At 44.3% G+C, this 23,385-nt stretch overlaps 1 protein-coding gene across 1 annotated transcript; it reads left to right on the forward strand.

Moving 5' to 3' along the window:
* Positions 1 to 3,010: 3,010 nt before the first annotated feature.
* Positions 3,011 to 20,328, forward strand: POLR2D (RNA polymerase II subunit D). The gene is made up of 4 exons (XM_036254420.1): positions 3,011 to 3,125; positions 11,879 to 12,059; positions 18,427 to 18,522; positions 19,757 to 20,328. The coding sequence occupies exons 1-4, from the start codon at positions 3,053 to 3,055 to the stop codon at positions 19,833 to 19,835; spliced, it is 429 nt and encodes a 142-aa protein (XP_036110313.1). The 5' UTR covers positions 3,011 to 3,052; the 3' UTR covers positions 19,836 to 20,328.
* The last annotated feature ends 3,057 nt before the right edge of the window (positions 20,329 to 23,385 follow it).

The following is a 23,385-nucleotide window of genomic DNA, read 5'->3' on the forward strand; positions in this document are numbered from 1 at the left end:
ACTGCATGTTGAGGAGCAGTGTCCGTGCCAACCCCTTCTCCCAGATCCTCTTGTGACTCATCTACCCCCAACCAGAAGTGCCCTCTTGTTCTCTGTGTTCTTCTCTAGCACTTTCTTTGACTTCTATACCACTTGCCACTTTCTGTCTTTTTTTATGAAAAATAAGTCCAGATCTTGCATCAGCTCCTCTTGGTGAGCTCCCTGTGAAGACTGGTCAACGACTGAGTGTCTTTTTAACCCCAGAATGTTGCACATTCATGTTTGCAATGGTTTCCTGAATGAACATGTGGACAAACCAAGCTATGAACATCACTATATATATTATTTGTTAACCTCCTCCTCTCTTCACCTGTTGTCTTCTCTACCACTGTGTGTACACAAGATACCAAGTGTTGGGTATTCAGCTAGCCCTTGGGCTGGCACAGTAAGGTCCAGTAAGTCGTAGTTGCTCTGTAAAGGTCTTTTGGATGAAGAGACAGAAGACAGAGGCCTACACTGAGTTCCAGGCCCATTTCCACACACAGCTGCTGTATGTTCCAGGACTCCTCATTAGTACATCTGTTCACAGCTCTGACAGAGTGTGTAGGAAAGCACTTCAAAACAGTAATAAGCTCTGCCAGTACTATATACCTACTATTATCTTACCTATGGGCCAAAAAGGGGCCACATACTAAACCTGACTAACTCAGGGGAGGCTCGCATAGCAGGTCTTACAAACTCAGAGACCAAAAGTAACCACACAGGATAGTCCGAAGATAAGAGTTCCTAACTGAAAGCAGGTCATGAGGCGTAATCATGTCTTAGGCCTTTGAAAGTATCTATTGTCTTAGTGCATCTAAGATAACAACCTTTGAAATGTCAAATTAATTTTCTTTTCCAGACCCTTCAAGGCACACCCACAGAACCAGAGCTGAAGACCACAGAACTCCTCATTGTTATCTTTTTAACTTTTTTCTAAAATATGTTTTTATTGATTTTAGAGAGAGGAAGGGAGAGAGAAGATAGAAACATCAATGAGAGAGCAACATCAACATCGATTGGCTGACTCCTGCACATCCCCCTCCAGGATCAAGCCCAGGCAATTGGGACCAAAGCTGGGCAACTGGGAAGGTGACCTGTTGGTGCATGGGCCTGCGCTCAACCACTGAGCCACACTGAGCCACAGGCCAGGCTCCTCCGTTATCTTGCTGCCCACATACCATCTCTATGGACTGCAAATGTTAACTGCCCTGTACCCACTAATGTAAAATAAGTTTCTATTTTACTTTTTATCCAGCCCCCCACCTTAATCTACTGCCAATAAATATAACCCTCTTTATGTTTCCTCCTCTGATTCTAATGTATAAAATAAGCTGGAAAACTGCCACTCTCTGGAGCATTTTCTCAATCTGTGGATATTTCGCTTCCCGACAATTGTCAGCTTGGCTCAAATAAAGTCTTTTTTTTTTTTTTTTTTTTATCATCCTCACCCAAGGACATTTTTCTGTTCTTTGTTAAGATAGAGTGGGAGGGAGAGAGAGGAACAGAGAGAGAGAAACATCGACGTGAAAGGGACACATCGAGTGGCTGCCACCCGCACAACCAACCAGGGCCGGGGACAAACTGCAACCGAGGTACATGCCCTTAGCGGGAACCGAACCCGGTCCCTCCGGACCGCAGGCCGATGCTCTAACCGCTGAGCCAAACCGGCCAGGGCTCAAATAAAGTCTTATAAGACTTTTTCTTAGGCTGGAAGTTCTTTTATCAACATGCCCAATACATTTTTTTCTGGAAATATACAAAGCAAATTAATTTTGTAAAAATTATATTTATGAAACAAAGGAATATTAAGTACATACTCTTGTCTGGCATTCTTTTTTTTTGGTTAATCCTCACCCGAGGATATTTTTCCATTGATTTTTAGAGTGGAAAGGAGGGAGGGAGAAACAGAGAGAAACATGGATGTGAGAGACACATTGATTGGTTGCTTCCCATACACACCCTGAGGAAGACGGGATGAAACCTGCAACTCAGGTACTTGCCCTTGATCAGGAATCGAACTCGTGATCCTTGTGTCCCAGGGCCAATGCTCTAACCACTGAACACCCTGGCCAGGGCTGGTGACTCATTTTTTGTTAAGCGTTTACATGATACCTAAACATTGCTCACTACTGAGCCGAGTGGTGCACCGTGACTACCTCCTTTACTTTACAGCCTTGTTTTCTGAGACTGAAAACAGCCTAATTTTTGCTTTGCTTGCGTTTCTATGTAACATCCAAATGTTTCAAGGGATGTTAAAGGCCTTTCAACATCACTTTCCACATGCTCTGAAATGTCATTGTGAGGTCTTGCTTCCCCGCATGTCGCCAGTTTGGTTTAAATAAACGTGTATAAATAAAAATTTTCAAATCCACTAAAAATCAATAAAAAAATGTTAAATGCTTAAGGCACGGAAACAATTCCGGTGTGTGTGTTTGGAGTCACCTACCCAGGGGGCGCCCACTGGAGCGCCATGGCTCAGTCAGGTAGCGCATCCTCGCATCTCCTCTCGTCCTTACCCAGCTTCACGACGAAGAAGATGAAGCTCGAAGGGCCGGCGCCCAGCCCCAGGGTTCGCGGCACAAGACGGAGAAACAACGGGAGCGCGGTGCCTTGGGTCACCGGACGGACACCTCGGCCAGGCCCCTCACCTCCAGACCTCGCACAACCAGCCGCCAGGCCCCGCCCACGCGCCTTCCCGCTCCCCCCGCCAGGCCCCGCCCACCACGTCTTCTCGCTCCCCCCCGCCAGGCCCCGCCCACCACGTCTTCCCGCTCCCCCCCCCGCCAGGCCCCGCCCACCACGTCTTCCCGCTCCCCCCCGCTAGGCCCCGTCCACCACGCCGCTAGGCCCCGCCCACCACGTCTTCCAGCTCCCCCCCGCCAGGCCCCGTCCACCACGCCGCTAGGCCCCGCCCACCACGTCTTCCAGCTCCCCAGGCCCCGCCCACCCCACCAATAGGCCCCGCCCTTTCCTGGCCTGAACCTTGCCCGTCCTACTTCCGGCGGTGCAGACGTGGGTGCGCGGCGCGGCGATGGCGGCAGGCGGCAGCGACCCGCGGGGTGGCGACGTAGAGGAGGATGCCTCGCAGCTCATCTTTCCCAAAGGTGGGCCCGGGGGCTGCCTTACCGCCCACCGTTTCACGTGGCTGGGGCGGGCTGGTGTTGCCTCGCGCCGGGTCCACAGCCGGGCACCCTATGGGCGGCGACCGGCTGGTGCCTGGGCCCCTCGGCGTCCTCCCTCCCTGCCCCTTGGCAGCTGGCTGCCTGCCTGTGGTCTCGTCCCTCCGCTGGGGAGGGTGTCCGCAATAAGCACAGCCCACGCGGAGGGGGCCTGGACAGACAGCAATGGGTAGCAGCAGTATTAGGGAAGAGAGTCGGCGGAACTGAGCTCCCCTTCCATTTGTGTAGAAGTGACAGCCTTTTTCTTTTCTTCTCAATCCTCGTCCTGGGACACTTTTCCATTGCTTTTATTTATTTTTCAGTTTTTTTTCTTCATTGATGTTGGAGAGAAAGGAAGGGAGAGGGAGAGAGAGGAACATCCATGAGAGAGCATCCACTGATGGCCTCCTGCACGCCCCCCACTGGGGATCGGGCCCACAACCTAGGCATGTGTCCTGACTGGGAATCGAACTGACACCTCTTGGTGCAGGGTCCATGCCCAACCATTGAGCCACACCATCGGGGCTCCATTGCTTTTATTTTTTTTTAAATCTTTATTGTTGGATGTAAAATGTATTACAGATGTTCCACATTTTTCCCCCATTGACCCCCTCCTCCCCACTCCCGCCCCCCTCCCACCTTTTCCCACACTATTATCTGTGTCCATTGGTTATGCATATAAGTTCTTTGATTTATTTCTTCCCACCCCCCCAACCCCTTTCCCTTTGAGGTTTGTTGTCTAGCAATGAATTTGTGCTTCTTAATCCCTTCACCTTTTTCACCCATTCCCCCAACCCCCCTCCCAACTGGCAACCAACAAAATATTCTCTGTATCTATGAGAATGTTTCTGTTCTACCTGTTCATTTTGTTTGTAGATTCCATTATTGATAGATATGTATTCATTGCTATTTTGTTGGTTTATATATTTTATCTTTTTCTTCAAAAAGACCCTTCATCATTTCATATAATAACGGTTTGGTAGTGATGAATTCCTTTAACTTTTTCTTGTCTGGGAAAGTTTTTATATGTCCATCGATTCTAAATGACAGCTTTGCAGGATAGAGTAATTTTGGTTGTAGGTTCTTGCTTTTCATCACTCTGAATATTTCTTGCCACTCCCTTCTGGCCTGCAGAGTTTCTTTTGAGAAATCAGCTTACAGCCATATGGGAACTCCCTTGTAGGTAACTAGCTGCCTTTCTCTTGCTGCTTTTAAGATTCTCTCTTTGTCTTGAACCTTTTGCATTTTGATGATGATGTGTCTTGGTGTGGGCCTCTCGGGGTTCATCTTGTTTGGGACTCTCTGTGCTTCCTGGACTTGTATGTCTGTTTCCTTCACCAAGTTAGAAAGTTTTCTGCCATTATTGTTTCAAACAGGTTTTCAATTTCTTGTTCTCGCTCTTCTCCTTCTGGCATCCCCAAGATGCGAATGTTGGCATGCTTGAAGTTGTCCCAGAGGCTCCTTACACTATCCTCATTTTTTTGGATTCTTTTTTCTTTTTGCTGTTCTGATTGGGCATTTTTTGCTTCCTTATATTCCAAATCGATGGTTTGCTCCTTGGATTTACGTACTCTATTATTGAAGCTGTGTAAATTATCCTTTATTTCAGTTAATGCCTCCTTCAATTCTAACTGTGCATCCATGATTTCTAACTGGTCCTTTTTTATGCTCTTGAGGCCCTCCCTAAGTTCACTGAGGTTGTCACTAAGTTCATCGAGCATCCTTATAAGCAGTATTTTGAACTCAGTATCTGTTAGGTTGCTTATCTCCATTTCGCTTAGTTCTTTTCTTGGGGTTTTGTTCTGTTCTTTCATTTGGGACCTGCTTCTTTGTTTCCTCATTTTGGCTGCCTCCCTGTGTTTGTTTCAGTGTATAACTTAATGAGAGGTATGGGGCTCGCTGAGACCAGATGCTGCTCGTTTGAAAGAATTTAGGAAAAACCTGAAGCAGGATCCAAGACAGGCCAATCCTATGGTTAAGCAAGTGGCAATAGCTTGGGTGGGCTTGAAAGTTGGGTGGGGCGGAGCGGGGCCTCAGGGAGTCACCAGAGCGGGGCTACCAGTGTGAGCCAGGTTGCTGGAGTCCCAGATATGGCGGCTGTCTGCTGCACCAGGGAAGGGCTCACCAAAGGAACAAAGGCCTCTTACAGCATGTTTGTCCCGGAGAAAGCCCCCTCTCCAGCCCTCACTCCAGTGCCAAACAGCTCAGTTCTTCCCTGTATGTCTCTAGCGCCCCTGGAGCTGCCTCCCCTCCAAGCTTAGAGGGAGAGAGTCCGATAAGTCCTTGCGCCGGCCCTTTAAGGAGCTGCCTGGGGCTCCAGCCGCTTCAGCTTTCCTGAGCCTCAGTTCCCGCTGGTTTTTCCAGCCAGAAGTGATGGGGACTTCTCTTCCTGGCACTGGAACCCTGAGCGGGGCACCTGGTGTGGGACGGGGACCCCTCAGTCCTCAGGAAGGACCTTCCCAGCCACCGGAGCCTCCTGATTTTTATCCGCCACACTTGGGTGTGGGACCAGCCCTCGCCCCTCGGCCCCTCACCCCTCCGCCCCTCGCGCCTCCGCCCCTCCCCTCCTACCAGTCTGGACGTAGCTGCTGCTTTAATTTCGTAGTTGTAGGACTTCCGTTCAGCTTGGTTTCAGGTGGTTTTGAATGATGGTTCTGTAGTTTAGTTGTAACTTTGATGTGGTTGTGGGAGGACGCAATCCCGTGTTTACCTACGCCGCCATCTTGACTGGAAGTCTCCATTGCTTTTAAAAAAATAGAGTGGAAGGGAGAGAGAGAAAAACATAGTGAAAGAAATATCCATTAGCTGCCTCCTGCACGAGCCCAACCAGGGTCGGAGTCGAACCCGCAATCCAGGTAAGTGCCCTTGACAGGAATTGAACACCCGACCCTTTAGTCCTCAGGACACTTTTTTTTTTTTTGGTACATGCCCCTAGCGGGAACTGAACCCAGGACTCTGGTCCGCAGGCTGATGCTTCAACTGCTGAGCCAAACTGGCCAGCGCGACTGTGCCTTTTAAATGCAGGATGAGCCCTGGCCGGTTTGGCTCAGCGGTTAGAGCGTCGACCTGCGGTCCTGAGAGACCCGAGTTCGGTTCCCGCTAAGGGCGCGTACCTCGGTTGCAGTTTGTCCCCAGCCCTGGTCGGTCGCGCGGGTGGCAGCCACTCGATGTGTTCCTTTCACATCGATGTTTCTCTCTCTCTCTCTGTTCCTCTCTCTCCCTCCCACTCTACCTGAACAAAAAAATGGGAAAAAAAATGTCCTCGGGTGAGGATAAAAAAAAATAAATAAATGCAGGATGAAGGCGTAGGGAGGGACTGGTCAGAGAAATGAAAATGATAAAAACTGGGGTCAGAACCAAACCTGCAATCCAGGTACAGGCACTTCACTGGGAATAAAACCCAAGATCCAACTGACTGGTGTCGCTCAGTGGTTGAGCACGGACTTGTGCACCAAGAGTCCCGGTTGGATTCCTGGTCAGAGCACATGCCCAGGTTGTGGGCCCAATCCCCAGTGGGGGTGTGCAGGAGGCGGCCAGTCAATGTTTCTCTCTCCCTCTCTCCCTCTCTCACTTCCTCCCTCTCTCTCTCTGAAATTAATAAAGGAAATAAAATAATAAATAAATAAAAACATTAAGAAAAACCCAAGACCCTTTGGTATGTGGGCCCGTGCTCTAACCACGGAGCAACACCAGCCATGGGTTATTTTCACAATAAAAACTGTAGACAATTTAGTGCTTATTCTTCCAGATTTTATATTTAGTCATAAATATACATGTACATTTTTTTTTTTTTTGCTAAATGGGATTTTGCTATAGAAATCATGCAGCTTTTAAAAAGTTTGGTGGTTTATTGTATAGAACTGTCCTGTTCTGATTGTACTGATAGGTTGTTTCCAGCTTTTAATTTCATAGATTCAAGTGCAAATATTTCTATAGGATAGCTTCACACAAGTCTTTTTGCATAATGGCAATATATATTTGTTTCTTTTTATAGGTGTAATAAATATGAAGGAGATGGTTTCCTTAATTTCATGATAAATTAAGACTTTACGTACTTTTTACTTAGTGTTTTTTGTTTATTTGATTTCACATTATGAAAATACTTGTCTTGATAAAATCAGGTATCATCTGGTACATGTGAAAATTTTACTTTATTGGTTATAATTAGATTATAGATCTTATCTGTATAACTTCTCAGCTGATATAGGCATATAAAGTGTTATGTATTTTACTTTTTTTAAGTATGTTTTTATTCACTTATGTCTTTTACAGAGAGAGAGAGAAAAAAATTGATGTGAGAGAAACATCAATCGGCTGCCTCCCACACGCCCCTTACTGGGGATGGAGCCTGCAACATGGGCATGTGCCCTAACAGGGAATCAAACTGGGACCTCTCAGTCCATGGAAGAATGCTCTATCCACTGAGCCATGCCAGCCAGGAATATAAAGTGCTATGTATTTTAGATACAGGTAGATATATAGAAACAATAGTAAGTACATAAAAGATAAGGAGAGCCTTTACTATGGGATGGAAAGTAAACAAATGTGTGAAATTAGTTGTAGGACTGAAAGAATGATTGAGACTACAGAAAGCTTCTGAGTACTTTTAGGGGTAGTTTTCTCTGAACCACAGGCAGACGCTCTAACCGCTGAGCAAAATCGGCCAGGGCAAGGGGTAGTTTTCAAAAGCACATTTGCCCACAAATAAAACTTGTCCTTCATCTGTGTGATATAATTAATAGCACTATTGAAGAAATTAGGAAGGAAGTCATTTTTCTAAAAAAGGATTATGTAATCCCAGTCACTCCCTCCCTCAACTAAGGAACTCCCCTAAACCATTTTGTAGTAGAGAGGGAAATGTACAATATAAGAATACTACCTGAAACTGCCACCCTTATAAAACATCAGTGGTTCCAATGAAAGATTCAATGAAATTTTCAGATGAGGTGCTGGCCAAGGAATTGTTTTCCTTCTTACAGGAACAGGGATTAGTGAATTGTGGCTGTTGCTCCTTTTTTCTTTCTTTCTTTTTTTCTTTTTTTCTGGTTCACATTGTTATTATAGTATTTCCTTTTAACTTCATTCAAGACACAAAAAATAAGCAAACAAAGACAATGGTCCCACCAGAGTTCACAGCAGACTCTTGGTGGGATTGTGCTCTTGTTGTAGCTATTGCTCTTAAAATATCTGCAGTGCAGCCCGGCCAGTGTGGCTCAGTGGTTGAGCGTCGACCTATGCACCAAGAGTCACCGGTTCAATTCCCAGTCAGGGCACATGTCCAGGTTGTGAGCCCGATCCCCAGTGTGGGGCATGCAGGAGGCGGCCAATCGATGTTCTCTCTCTCATTGATGTTTCTATCTTTCTCTCCCTCTTACTTCCTCTCTCTCTAAAATCAATAAAGGAAAAAGTTTTTTGTTTTGTTTTTTTTATCCTCACCCGAGGATATTTTTCCATTTTTTGTACAGATAGAGTGGGAGGGAGAGAGAGAAAGAGAGACATCGACGTGAAGGGACATATCGAGTGGCTGCCACCCGCACGACCAACCAGGGCCGGGGACAAACTGCAACCGAAGTACGTGCCCTTAGCGGGAACTGAACCCGGGTCTCTCCGGACCGCAGGCCGACGCTCTAACCGCTGAGCCAAACTGGCCAGGGCAATAAAGGAAAAAGTTTATATATATATATCTGTAAGGGGTTAATAACTTATAGATCCCCTAATCTGTTTCCTTTAGTTTTACAGATTAATTAAGTGTATGTAGTGTGTGTGTATTAGAGATTTCACCTAAAAATGGTTGTGGTGGTTAGAGATCTTGGGTCCTAACTCTCCATAGTTATAAAAGTATTTGAACCACCTCTTCTCTCCCCATTTATTGATCCAAGTCCTGGAAATGCCTCTGTGGTAGGTCTCAGGCACCCCTCTCCTAGGTTCTCCAAGTCATAATTGGGCTGCCTTGACCTTTCATTAGTCGAAAAGAGTGAGGGTGATATGTAAATAGTACTTGGCATTGCCCTCAGTGAGGAATAGTGACAGGTGACTAGTCTCCCGGTGTCCTGAGTTCTATCCATTATATTTCACAGGTAAATGTGTTTAGTGTGGAAAAGTAGGTATCTCTAACTTTGGGCAATTTTCCAAAAGCCTTAAAAGCCTCAACAGCCCTGGCTGGTTTGGCTCAGCAGTTAGAGCATCAGTCATCAGATGGAGGGTTCGATTCCCAGTCATGGCATGTACCTGGGTTGCACGTTTGATCCTCGGCCCTGGTCGAGGTCCTGCGGGAAGCAAGGAATCTATGTGTCTCTTCCACATTGATGTGGCTCACTCTCTGTTTCTCTCCCTCCTTTCCACTTCTTATCTAAAAATCAATGGAAAAATATCCTTGGGTGAGGATTAAAAAATAGAAAACAGTTGGTTGAGTGACTTCCAGTGCACCCAGAGGTTGCCAGTTTGATTCCGGGTCAGGGCACATTCCTGGGTTACAGGCTCAATACCTGGTAGGGGGCGTGCAGGAGGCAGCCAATTAGTGGTTCTCTTTTCCCTCCCTTCTCTCTCTCAAACCAATAAAAACATAAAAAATAAATAAAAACATTAATAGCTGTAACAAACTTGGAGGGGTTATTAGTAGCTCTTGCTTAGCCTCTTAATTTTTATTTTCTTTTTTAAAATATGTTTTTAAACATATTAAAAGGTTTAATACGTTTAAACATCAATCCACTGAACCACGCCGGCCAGGCATATAAAGTGTTATGTATTTTAGAATATAGGTAGATATATAGAAACAACAGTAAGTACTTAAAAGATAAGGAAAGCCTTTAGTATGGGATAGAAAGTAAACACGCCCCTACTGGGGATCGAGTCCACAACCCGGACATGTGCCCCGACCAGGAATGGAGCCAGGACCTCATAGTCCGTGGGACAACACTCCATCCACTGAGCGACACCAACCAGGCTTGTTTCATTTTCTAAGGCTGTATTAATGCTGCAGCCTCAGAAGCTGAGACTGAGCCTGATTTAGCTGCTGCTGCCTTCTTCCCGGTTATGTCACTTGTGATGCTCATTGCATTCTCCGCTCATTGTTCTGAGGCAATAGTTTCTTCACCTGTATACCACCTCAGAAGCTTTGGCTGGAATGAATATGAAGGTCCTCTTTTTCAAACTACTGCCCTCAGAAAATTGCTGTGGAGTACCTTATATTCAGTAGCAGTGAGAACCTTTCAAATAAAAAGCTTCCTTTTGACACCTCCCTCTCCACACACACACACACACAGAAAATTGTGAGAGTGAAGCTCCTGTCACCTGGCTCGAGACAGGGAAGGCACTGGTCTGATAGGGTGATCTCCCCAGTATCACACAGACCCATACCACATGTAAATGCAAGCAGCTGGGGTTTTCTGCTCTTGCTCCCTCTGCATCAGTGTGCATTATGAACGTGAAGTGCGTTTTATGGATGCTTTCTGCTCCGGGAACTCACTGATAAGGGAAAGGGAGTTAAAAGCCAGCTCTAATACTTTGTAATAAGTGTTAGGAACAGATGTTCCTTTGGGGAATGTGAGGAAGATAAAATTTTCCCAAGGAGGTAATAGCATTTTTTTTTTTATCCTCACCCAAGGACATTTTTTATTTTTTGTTCCAATAGAGTGGGAGGGAGAGAGAGAAACATTGACGTGAAAGGGACACATCGAGTGGCTGCCACCCACATGACCAACCAGGGCCGGGGACAAACTGCAACCGAGGTACGTGCCCTTAGTGGGAACCAAACCCAGGTCTCTCTGGACCGCAGACCAATGCTCTAACTGCTGAGCCAAACCGGCCAGGGCAGGAGGTAATAGCATTTTAATAATTTATTCTGAAAGTATAAGGAAAGGTTGCCATACAGTATTGGAAGGAGCCAAAGATTTTTTTTCCTTCTTTTAAACTTCGTTTTAAATATTGCTTATATAGGTATTCTCACTGGTCCAGAGAATTATTTTATTTTAAATGTTTATATTGATTTAAAATTTTTCTTTTTCTTTATTGATGTTAGAGAGGAAAGGAGGCCCTGGCCGGTTTGGCTCAGCGGTTAGAGCGTCGGCCTGCGGTACAGAGAGACCCGGGTTCGGTTCCCGCTAAGGGCACGTACCTCGGTTGCAGTTTGTCCCCGGCCCTGGTTGGTCGTGCGGGTGGCAGCCACTCGATGTGTCCCTTCACATCGATGTTTCTCTCTCTCTCTCTTCCTCTCTCTCCCTCCCGCTCTGTCTGAACAAAAAATGGAAAAATATCCTCGGGTGAGGATAAAAAAAAAAAAAGAGAGAGAGGAAAGGAGAAGAGAGAGAGGAAAGGAGAAGAGAAAGAGGAAAGGAGAGGTAGGGAGAGAGAAACATCGATGAGAGAGAACATCGATTGGCCACCTCCTGCATGCCCCCTACTAGAGATCGGGCCCATAACCTGGGCATGTGCTCTGACCAGGAAACGAACTGGCGACCTCTTGATGCATGGGCCGATGCTCAACCACTGAGCCATACCGGCTGGGCATTAAATGAGCTTCTTAGTATTATGAACTCTATTGCATCTTGTGGTATACAAGTCTGAGGGTGAAGCTGCAGGATATGAAGCCTCTGGTTTTCTGTGGGGACAGAGACTTGCTAGTCTTAAAGGCCAAAATCAACATTTAGAAGTTGGATTTTGAAGGAATATTTTCAGCTGATATTTATGCTTTTCACAAATAGAGTTTGAAACAGCCGAGACACTTCTAAATTCAGAAGTTCACATGCTTCTGGAGCATCGAAAGCAACAGAATGAGAGTGCAGAGGACGAACAGGAACTTTCTGAGGTCTTCATGAAAACTTTAAACTACACAGCTCGCTTCAGTCGTTTCAAAAACAGAGAGACCATTGCCAGTGTCCGCAGGTGAGTGCTAAAAGAAAGTTGTCATTAATCCACACTGTTGGACATCTGCAGGCTGAGTGCTATTTTCTAACCTCCCTGCCCCGCATCATCTGTAGGATTAATGTATATAACGTCATTTCTTTGTCAAAAATTTAAAAATTGCTTATAAGGCCAAATTCCTCTTTGGCCACCTCCCATACTCCAGATCTCAGTTACATCCAGATCTCAGAAAGCAAGTAACTATTGTTAGCAGTCTGTTGTTAGCCCTTCAGATTTTTTTGCATATGTATATATACTTATAAAAATACAAAACAGCCCTGGCCAGTTTGGCCCAGTAGTTAGAGCCTCAGCCTGCGGTCCACAGAGACCAGGGTTCAGTTCCCGCTAAGGGCATGTACCTTGCTTGCAGTTTGTCCCTGGCCCTGGTTGGTCGTGTGGGTGGCAGCTACTCGAAGTGTCCCTTTCATGTCGATGTTTCTCTCTCTCTCTCTCTCTCTCTCTCTCTCTCTCTCTCTGTCTCTCTCCCCCTCCCACTCTATCTGAACAAAAAATGGAAAAATGTCCTCAGGTGAGGATTAAAAAAAAAAAATACAAAACAGCATTGTTTTGTGGGGTTTTTTAAAATTAAGTAGGCTACTCTTTATTATTCATCTCAAATGTTTCAGAGATCTTTGTAAGGTAATAAATATAAATGAGGAGCATTATTTCTGGATCTTCACTTGACCTTTCAAAGACAAAATGCGGCCAGCTTTGAGCACTTTTTCCTGAGACATTGCATGAGTTCTCAAATTAAATCATGAGACTTAAAACCCTGAAGTTGCAGAAAGTCAGTGGAACCTCTGCCCTTAGGTGCCCTAGAGGGGCTTGTCTGCTGCACTCTGGAAAAACTGTTGGAGAAGTACTGCCCTAAGGAAAAGCAGTGGACAAAAGCTATAATAGTTAAAGGTAAAAACGCAACCTAAACATTCAGCAGTAATTAGATACATTGTGGTTTGATGGGCTACTGTGGTGTCATTAAACCTGCGATAGGAAGTGGAATGGAAAGATGTTCGCATAGGTTGCGTTGCAGAAATGAAGGTGGTAGAACTATATATGAAGTATGTTCTGACAGGCACAGATATACATGGAAACAGATCGCCAGGAACTCGGCAGAGCTTCCACACAGAACTGCAAACTATTGAGCCTAAAAGATGATTGAATGAAGGTGGATTTAACACATTCATGAATAAAAGGTCTTTATATTGTAAAAATGTCAGTTTGGTCCAAATTAATGTATGCATTTGCTATTCTGAACCCTCAAAGGAATTGAGAGGGGGAGCTGAATAAGATTATCCTAAATTTGTAAGAATTGTCAGATTTTTTTAAAAAGAAAAGTGAGCCCTGCCCATTGTAGCTAAGGGGTTAGAGCATTGGCCCGTGCACCAGAGGGTCACAGGTTCTATTCCCAATCAAGGTCATGTACCTGGGTTGCAGATTCGATCCCTGGCCCTTTTCTGGGCGAGTTCAGGAGGCAACCAGTCAATGTGTCTCTCACATTGATGTTTTTCTCTTTTCTCTCCCCCACTGCTCTCCTCCTTCACTTCTTTCGGCTCTCTAAAAAAAATCAGTGGAAAAAATATCCTCAGGTGAGGATTAACAAAAAACTAACTAAATAAATGAAAAGATTATCTTTAAAAAAATAAATAAATAAAGGGGAATTGCCCTACAAGATGTTAAAATACATTAAAGAGTGACAATAATTAAAATAATATAGTGACACCTTGTCATGAAATAGATCGTTGAAACAGAATAGAAAATTCAGGAATAGATTCAAATACAAATTTATTATATTTTATTTTTATTTTGTTTATCCTTACTCGATATTTTCCCATAGATTTTTTGTGGGACACCTAAATGACTAGTAGAAGGTAAGCTTTTGTGAAGGCAGGAACTTGGTCCTGTTTGTCGCTGTGTCAGTCTCATAGTAGGCACTAAAATTAGTTGACTAAGTAAATGGATTTATGTAAGTATATTTAAACCTTCCTATATCAAATTAAATGACATGTGGAAAATGTAACTTTTTTTTATTTTATCCTCACCCGAGGACATTTTTCCATTTTTTGTTCAGATAGAGCGGGAGGGAGAGAGAGGAAGAGAGAGAGAGGAAACATCGACCGTGAAGCGACACATCGAGTGGCTGCCACCCGCACGACCAACCAGGGCCGGGGACAAACTGCAACCGGAGCACATGCCCTTAGCGGGAACCGAACCCGGGTCTCTCTGTACCGCAGGCCGACGCTCCAACTGCTGAGCCAAACCGGCCAGGGCGGGACAATGTAACTTTGAATAAACTGGGGAAAGATTGCTATCCTTGGATTATACCTAGTTTATAAAAACGGCTTAATTTATCCCTGGCCGGTTTGGCTCAGCAGTTAGAGCATCGGCCTGCAGACCAGAGAGTCCCGGGTTCAATTTCCGCTAAGGGCCCTCTGTTGCAGTTTGTTCCCGGACCCAGTTGGGGTCATGTGGGTGGTGACCAGTCGATGTCTCTCTCTCTCTCTCTCTCTCTCTCTTCCCGTCTCTCCCTCTTGCTCCATCTGAAGGTGAATGCAAAAATGTTCTCAGGTGAGGATTAAAAAAAAAAAGGCTTGATTTTTATTAGAACTTTAAATGACTGTCTAGTTCACATGAAATAATGGTCATCTTCAAGGAAATTAAGAAATGGCTGTATAACCCTGGCTGGTTTGGCTCAGCATTTGGAGCATCAGCCTGCGGACCAGAGATACCCGGGTTCGGTTTCCGCTAAGGGCACGTACCTCAGTTGCAGTTTGTCCCCCGCCTTGGTTGGGTCGTGCGGGTGGCAGCCACTCGATGTGTCCCTTTCACATCGCTGTTTCTCTCTCTCTCTCTCTCTCTCTCTCTCTCTCTCTCTCTCTTTCTCTCTCTCTCCTTCCCATTCTATCTGAACAAAAAGTGGAAAGGTGTCCTCGGGTGAGGATAAAAAAGGGGGGGGGGCAGTATAGCTAAGTAGACTTAGAAAGATGAAAACCAATGGGAAACCTAGTGTAACAAGTAAGGCAATCGAGCATTGTCGTGTATTGGTGGTGGGAGTATGTACTGGTAAAACTCTTGTAGGGTGCTCTCTCACAAGCCTTCCAGACAGCCATATCCTTGGAATAATTCTACTTCCAGGAATTTATTTTCAACACACACAGTAATCAAGTGCACACAGAAATATGCACTTATAATGACGTTCGAAAGCATTGAAAACAGCTGAAATGTTCAACAGGAAACGTGATGTATAGATGATGGCACCACTTTTCAGTGGAACGTGCTGGTCAGGGTGGTTCTGTGTGCCAACAGGGAAACAGTCACTGTGCTGTTGAGTGAAGACTGGCCAGTTGCAGAATAACATGCTATGATGATTATTTTGTTTTAGAAATATTACATGAAGAGAGGAAGGGTAGAGGGTCTCCATGAAAGTGTTAATACTGGTTATTTCTGGGTAGGATTTTAAATTATTTCACTTCATATATTTCAACATTATAAACCTCTTTTCATGTAACTACATTTACTTATTTTCTTTTTTTGAAATTTATCTTTATTGTTGCAAATATTACAGATGTCTTTCCCTTTTTCCCCCATTGATACCCTCATCCCCACTCCTCATCCCCACCTTCACCTCACTGCTGTCTTTGTCCATTGATTGTGTGCATATATGCATATAAGTCCTTTGGTTTATGTCTTCCTGCCCCCCTACCGCCGCCGCTTCCCTCTGAGGTTTGTCAGTCTGTTCCCTACTTCCATGTCTCTGGATCTATTTTATTATCAGCTTATTTTGTTCATTATATTTCACAAATAAGTGAGATCATGTGATACCTGTCCTTTTCTGACTGGCTTATTTCGCTTAGGATGATACTCTCCAGGTCCCTCCATGTCGTCTTAAAGGATAAAAGATCTTTCTTTATTTTTATTTATTTATTTTTTATCCTCACCCGAGGACATTTTTGCATTTATCTTCAGATAGAGTGGGAGAGAGAAACGTCGATATGAGAGAGACACATCAACTGGTTGCCACCCACACGACCCCAACCAGGGCCGGTGACAAACTGCAACCTAGGTACATGGTCTTAGTGGGAACTGAACCCAGGACTCTCTGGTCCTCAGGCCGACACTCTAACTGCTGAGCCAAACCAGCCAGGGCGAGATCGTTCTTTCTTACAATTGCATAGTATTCCATTGTGTACATGTACCACAGCTTTTTTATCCACTCATCTATTGATGGACACTTGAGCTGTTCCCAGATTTTAGCAATTAGATTTTAGCAATTAGTGCTGCTATGAACATGGGGGTACATATATTCTTTCTGATTGGTGTTTCAGGCTTCTTAGGATATATTCCCAGAAGTGGAATCAGTGGGTCAAATGGCAGTTCCATTTTTAATTTTATGATGGAATACCATATTGTTTTCCGTAGTGGCTGCACCAGTCTGCATTCCCACCAGCAGTGCACTAGAGTCCCCTTTTCTCCACAACCTTGCCAACACTTGTTGGATGATTTGTTGATGGCGGCCATTCTGACAGGTGTGAGGTGATATCTCTTAGCTGGTCCTTTCTCAGTTTACTTTGTTTTCTTTATAAAATGAAAATACCCTTAAGTGACAAAGGATTACCAAACAGAATGTGTGATTTTATATTCTGAAACACAGAAAAATGTTTAAAATGATATACCAAGATGGTATGTTGATTTTGTTTAGGCGGTAATATGAGTAGCTTTTTCATTTTTTGCCTTTCTATATTTTCTAAATTTTGTACATTAACTAATATGCTTGTACTAGAATAATAAACACAGTGATTTGTTTCTGAACAGATAGTTTTCTCTGAAAACACATTTACCATTGGTGTGTTCTACTTTTATTTTTTATTTATTATTATTATTTTTTTTTAGCCTCACCCGAGGACATTTTTCGATATTTTTTTTTAAATAGAGTGGGAGGGAGAGAGAAAACCATCAATATGAGACACATCGATTGGCTGCCTCTCGCATGACCCTGACTGGGGCTAAGGATCCAACCTGCAACCCAGGTATGTGCCCTTGACCAGGAATTGAACCTGCAACACCTGGGTCTGTGAGCCAATGTTCTAACAGCTGAGCCAAACTGGCCAGGGCTTTGTTTTTGTTTTGTTTTTATTTATTTTAACTTTTTTTTAAATTAATTTATTTTGGTTACAGATGTTTCTCTTTTTCCCCCCTCCCCGCCCTGTCCCCAGCTTTGTTGTCCATGTCCATTGTTGATGCACACATGGATGTAAGTTCTGTGGTTTATCTCTCCCCCACCACTCCCTATTCTGGGGATTGTCAGTCTGTACCCCACTTCCACGTCTCTGGGACTACCCCCTTCCTCAGACTGTTATGTTCATTATATTCCACTATTTTTGTTTTATTTTAAAAAAAGATTTCTGTATTGCCCGGCCAGTGTGGCTTACTGGTTGAGCGGTGACCCCTGCACCAAGAGGTCGTCAGTTCAGTTCCTGGTCAGGGCACATGCCCAGATTGTGGGCCCCATCCCCATTGGGGGCATGCAGGAGGCAGCCAATCGATATTGTATCTCTTTCTCCTTCTCCCTTCCTGTCTCTCTAAACCTCTCAATAAAGAAAAAAAAAGATTTCTATATTGATTTTTTTTTTAAAGAGTGAGGAAGAGAAAATCAGTGAGAGTGAGACATTGATCAGTTGCCTTGCACACACCTGCACTGAGGATCCAGCCTGCACCCTTTAGTGAAGAGAAGGGTGCTAACCAATAGGTCCACACCTGCCAGGGCAATGAGTTCTGTTTTAAGAGCTGCTGGGGTTTAAATCCAATATATGATTTGCATCGGCTATTCTTTCAAACAGTTTGGCATTTAAAATAAGGTGCAGTCTACACATATATTTGTACAAAGTAAGGTATGCCTGTATTGATTAATTTATTTATTTTGATAATTTAAAATTTCCTCCCAATCCAATACCAAATAGATTGGGGGTATCTAATGTCATTTGTTTGACATAAAGTTAATAACAAAGGAAGCAAGGAAGAGTAGTAGGAACAGCAGAGAGCAAGAAGATAAATTCCCTGGGGAAAGGTTGTGTAGTCCTTAAGGCATTTTGTACGTTTTCAAAAGTGCAGTGGCAGGGCTTCTCTGCCTGGATGTGCTTTCTTAACTGTCATTGTCTCTGCTGACTTTGTTGTAACTTCCTGTTCTGCAGGAGTAGGAACGGGAAGTGATTTGAAGGTGCAATTTTGCAGCCAGCCTAACCATTATGGAAAGATCACTAGCGCTTCCCTTTTTCTGTTGCTATATTCCATCCCCCTTTTCCTATTCATCATTCTTTGATTTTGTTTTGTTTTGATTTTCTTTTTTTATGATCAGCTTGTTGCTTCAGAAAAAGCTTCATAAGTTTGAATTGGCCTGTTTAGCCAACCTGTGTCCAGAGACTGCTGAGGAGTCCAAGGCTCTGATCCCAAGGTTAGTACCGGGTGTGGTAAGTTTTATGTGTATTGGATATAGTCCTACAATTGAAATTACTGTGTCTAAAAAGTACGTGCATTTAAAATCTGAATAAATAAAACTTTAAGTGAGAGGGCTTTTTTTTTTTTTAATCTTCACCTAAGGACATTTTTGCATTTATCTTCGGATAGAGTGGGAGGGAGAGAGAGGGAGAAACATTGATGTGAGAGAGAGACATTGAGTGGTTGCATCCCACACAACCCCAACCGGGGCCAGGGACAAACTGCAATCGAGGTAAGTGCCTTTAGTGTGAACCGAACCCAGGACTCTCTGGTCCGCAGGCCGGCGCTCTAACCGCTGAGCCAAACCGCTGGGGCGAGAGGGCATTTTTTTAACAGCATGAGAAAGATGATTTTGGAGTACAACACCTGTCAGTAAAAATGTGGAACAGATGAAACTCTCATTCACTAATGGTAGGGGTGCAAATTAGGCAGTCACTTTTGAGAGCCATTTTGCTGCATCTAGTAAAGTTAAACATGCATATACCTAAATACCCAAATATGTATTCCTGGATACACGCCCTAAGAGCCACTCATATAGTTTAAAAGGAGATGTGTATTCCAGTGTCCATTGCTGCATTGTGAGTGATAGAAGCATGACAATAACCTGTCAGTCAACAAGAGACTGAGTAAATCATTATATGATCACACAGTGTTTGTTATATGACAGTGAAAAAATTAATGAACTAGAACATGGAATAATGTCAACATATGCCAGAATGAATGTTGAGCAAAAAAATTACAGAAAGATATATACAGTATGATGCCGTTTCTTATAAAGTTTAAAAACAGTGCTGCATATTGTGTATAGATCTATTTATATATACATACAGTGAGTATAAAAATATTTATAGCAATGCTAAATACCAAAGTTAGGATAATGGTCACTTCTGGAGAAGGAGGTGAAGGTACTGAGTGGGGGCGTGGCACAGTCCTCAGTTGTTCCTGTTCACTAAGGAGATCTAGATCCAGCAGGGGTCACTGTTCAGGCTAACTTATTCTCCGTGCCTTTTCTGTTTGCCATACTTCAGGTTTTTAAAAGGAAGGGCAAGAAGTAAACACTGAAGGTAAAAGTGCAGTGTTTAGAGGCACATGGAGGGGGGCCACTGTGCTCCAACGTTGGCCTGTGTTAAGGAGGAGTGTGGGGGAGATGGTCAGTCACCCAGATGCTAGTTTCTTCTGGTTTCTTCTAGCCTGGAGGGGCGATTCGAAGACGAGGAACTGCAGCAGATTCTTGACGACATCCAGACCAAGCGCAGCTTTCAGTATTGATCTCTGGCATTGCTCTGCTTCCGAGGGAGCCGTGTCCCAGCGCTGTACCGCTGTCTCCCCAGACCCAAAATTCTGTCACAGAAGACACCAGTACTTATGGATACAACAGCCCCCTTGGTCTGGGTTTGAGTTGGGTTCAGATGTGACTCTAAGGTCCTGGTGACCGTGCTGTCTTGGAGAGACTTTGCCGAGGCTGCGAGCGGCTCCCTGAACTTGCTGTAGAGGGTGAAGGGCTGATGTGCTACAAACTGCTGAGTTTTGGGCCTTGTGCTATTTTTGATTCCTAATACTTTATGTTTTGCTTTCAATGTGTTTATAGTTCTTAAAACTGTACTAGAACATATGACACTGTTACAGGAAACAAGTCTAGTCTCTAAATGCAAAAGGAGGAAGTATACCAGGCCTGTATCACTGTTTGAGATTCTTTTTTTTTTTTTAATTTTTTTCCTGCATTGATTTTAGAGAGAGGGGAAGTGAGAGGGAGAGAAAGACAGAAACATCGATGAGAGAGGACATTGATTGGCTGCCTCCTGCGTGCCCCCCACTGGGGATCAGGCCCATAACCTGGGCAAGTGCCCTGACTGGGAATCAAACTGGTGACCTATTGGTGCATGGGTTCATGCCCAACCACTGAGCCACACTGGCCAGACCGTTTGAGATTCTTGAAGATAGGATGGTAGAGTTAATGCCCCTGAGAGAGCTTTGCCATGGTTGTGCTCAGCCCAGTGGGCAGGGAAGCAGCCCACCGTGGAATGCAGCCATACCTGAGGGTCACTGCTCAGTGTGGTGGCGCCCGCAGCCGTGAGGGAGTGGGCGCCTTTACTCTCTCTCTGTTGCAGAATGCAGGTTTGGAGTGCGTGATCCTAACGTACATACTTCGTCACTCCCAACTTGATTTCTCTCACTTTGTGCCAGGCGTGAAGGCCTGAACACTTTGAAGTCTCCTTGTATGTGGCACCCCGTCCAGCCCTCTGCACTTGGCACCATGTTTCCTGATGGGTGATTCGGAAGGAGGGAGTCTGCCCTTCCTGGGTCACTGCAGTGAAGTCATTTGATCTTACAGGAGTTGGAGAAAGCATTTCAACAGCTTTGGTTTTATGATGGGAAATAGACCTGTTTTCTTCACAATTTGGGCTTTTGGTGGTGGGGTTTTTTTGAGCACTTGTTGGCTCCAAATGAATTCATGATCCAAGGAAAAGGTTGAGGAACACAGTCGGCTTTAATGTTCAAGATAGTGTTATGTTAGATGCTGACTATGATAAAAATAAGATATTCCTTTTTGTTGTTGTTAATCCTCACTCATGGATATTTTTCCATTGATTTTTTTTTCTTTAGAGAGAGAGTGGAAGGAAGGGAGGAAGGAGGCGAGAGAGAGAGACAGAGAGAAACATTGTTGTGAAAGAAACACATCAGTTGGTTGCCTCCCGCATGACCCCAATCAGGGCCAGGCATCAAACCTGCAACCCAGCTATATGCCCTTGACCAAAATTGAACCCAAGACCCAGTGCATTGGCTGACACTCTTAACTGCTGAGCCAGACCGGCTAGGGCTAAATTATTTTTATTTTAATAAATTATTTCTTTTCTGAAATAATATAAACGAAGCCACTTTCTTCTTATTATTTTTTTTATTAATTCTCACCCGAGGATATTTTTCCATTGATTTTTCAGAGAGTGGAAGGGAATGAGAGGGAGAGAGAGAGAGAGAGAGAGAAACATTGATGTGAGAGAGACTCATTGATTGGTTGCCTCTCACATGACTCCAACCAAAGTCAGGATTGAACCTACAGCCCAGGTGCCCTTGACCAGGTCTGTGAGCTGATGCGCTAACCACTGAGAAACTGACCAGGGTTTATTTTAATAAATTCTTTTTTTTTTTTTTTTATCCTCACCCGAGGACATTTTTCCATTTTTTGCTCAGGTAGAGTGGGAGGGAGAGAGAGGAACAGAGAGAGAGAGAGAAACATCGATGTGAAAGGGACACATCGAGTGGCTGCCACCCGCACAACCGACCAGGGCCGGGGACAAACTGCAACCGAGGTACGCGCCCTTATTGGGAACCGAACCTGGGTCTCTCAGGACCGCAGGCCGATGCTCTAACCGCTGAGCCAAACCGGCCAGGGCTATTTTAATAAATTCTTAAATGACATGGTTTTGTCACCAGTATTCTTATTAATATTTGAAGAAAATAATAATTTCATCCTTGGGCAATTTGACTCTTTGAGATTCTTCATTGTTCTCAGTTGTGAAATGTGGAAAATAATATTTATATAACCCATAATTTTGAGAAGATTGAGAAATTCATGAGAAAATATTAAAAACAGCCTATTGGTATCTGATATATATTATGACCCAATAAATGTTAGCTATTGTTATGCTCAGCAGATGAGCAGGTATACATAGGTGATAAATCAGCTTGCTTTATAGAAATTAGTGCAACAATTTGGTTAGCATATCAAATGATACTGGTATCAGACTATGAAAACAAACCCAATTGCTTATTCCTTAAGTCTCTAGAATTATCTTTTAAGAGAGGCAGTTATGTCCGGCCTGTGTGGCTCATTGGTTGAGTGTCAACCCATGCACCAAGAGGTTGCCGATTCGATTCCTCATCAGGGCACATGCCCAGGTTGTGGGCCCAGTCCCCAGTGGGGGGCATGCAGCCAATCGATGTTCTCTCTCATCGATGTTTCTTTCTCTCCTTTCCGCTCTCTCTAAAATCAATCAATAAGGAAAATAAAATAAAGATAAGAGAGGCAGTTATATGAGCAGGTTGGCACCAAGCAGTAGAATAGAAAGAACAGGCCTGAGTTACTATCGGGTGTGCGTGCTATCTGGTGAGGGTGGTGCAGTGCCCCTGTCTTCACTGCTGGGCCCGCTGTGTTCCGGGAGTCTGAGCTGTGTGAGAGTGGGTAAGGGGGTAAAGTGCCTGGAGTCTAGTTAGCCACTAATTAATTGTAGTAAGATGGTTAGAAGCAGATTTTTTAAAATAACTCACATGAGTCCTGGCCAGTTTGGCTCAGCAGTTAGAGCATCGGCCGCAGACCAATGAGTCTCAGGTTTGATTAAAAAACTCACACTGGACGATTGCTTATAGAAACCACTTCATGCTTTGTTCTAGACTCAAAACCTAGTGAACACATTCTGCTGGACATGTTCTCTACAGTCTTAGCAGTAGCTCTCTGCTTCATCCTCGGGAGGCCCTGCAGACTCTTCATTTGTCTTGCAACATTGTCAGGCTTGCTCTGCACTATTCCCCACACTGTCAGGCTAGCTGGGCACTGCGTTCCCCACACTGTCAGGCTAGCTGGGCACTGCGTTTACACAAGCAGAACTTGGCGACACCGAAACAGCAGAAATACCATCTTGTCTAACCCTCAGTTCACCAGAAAGCTACTAGAAGAAACATATTTGAAAATTCTAGTTATTCTGGTTTTATTGAAATTTATTAAACAGGCTTGGTGTAGAGCCTTACTGGATGGGGCATTATTAATGTTACAAGCTTATTTACAAAGCCATTGAAGCCTGCATGAAGACTTGTATGTGAATAA

Source organism: Molossus molossus, unplaced genomic scaffold (assembly GCF_014108415.1).
Source record: "Molossus molossus isolate mMolMol1 unplaced genomic scaffold, mMolMol1.p scaffold_m16_p_11, whole genome shotgun sequence".
Lineage (NCBI taxonomy): Eukaryota > Metazoa > Chordata > Mammalia > Chiroptera > Molossidae > Molossus > Molossus molossus.

Excerpts from the sequence above, each read along its gene's own strand:
- POLR2D (XM_036254420.1), top strand. The coding sequence starts at position 3,053 with ATGGCGGCAGGCGGCAGCGACCCGCGGGGTGGCGACGTAGAGGAGGAT. Across the intron at positions 3,126-11,878 it reads GCAGCTCATCTTTCCCAAAG|AGTTTGAAACAGCCGAGACA; the intron begins GTGGGCCCGGGG and ends TTTCACAAATAG. Across the intron at positions 18,523-19,756 it reads TCCAAGGCTCTGATCCCAAG|CCTGGAGGGGCGATTCGAAG; the intron begins GTTAGTACCGGG and ends GGTTTCTTCTAG.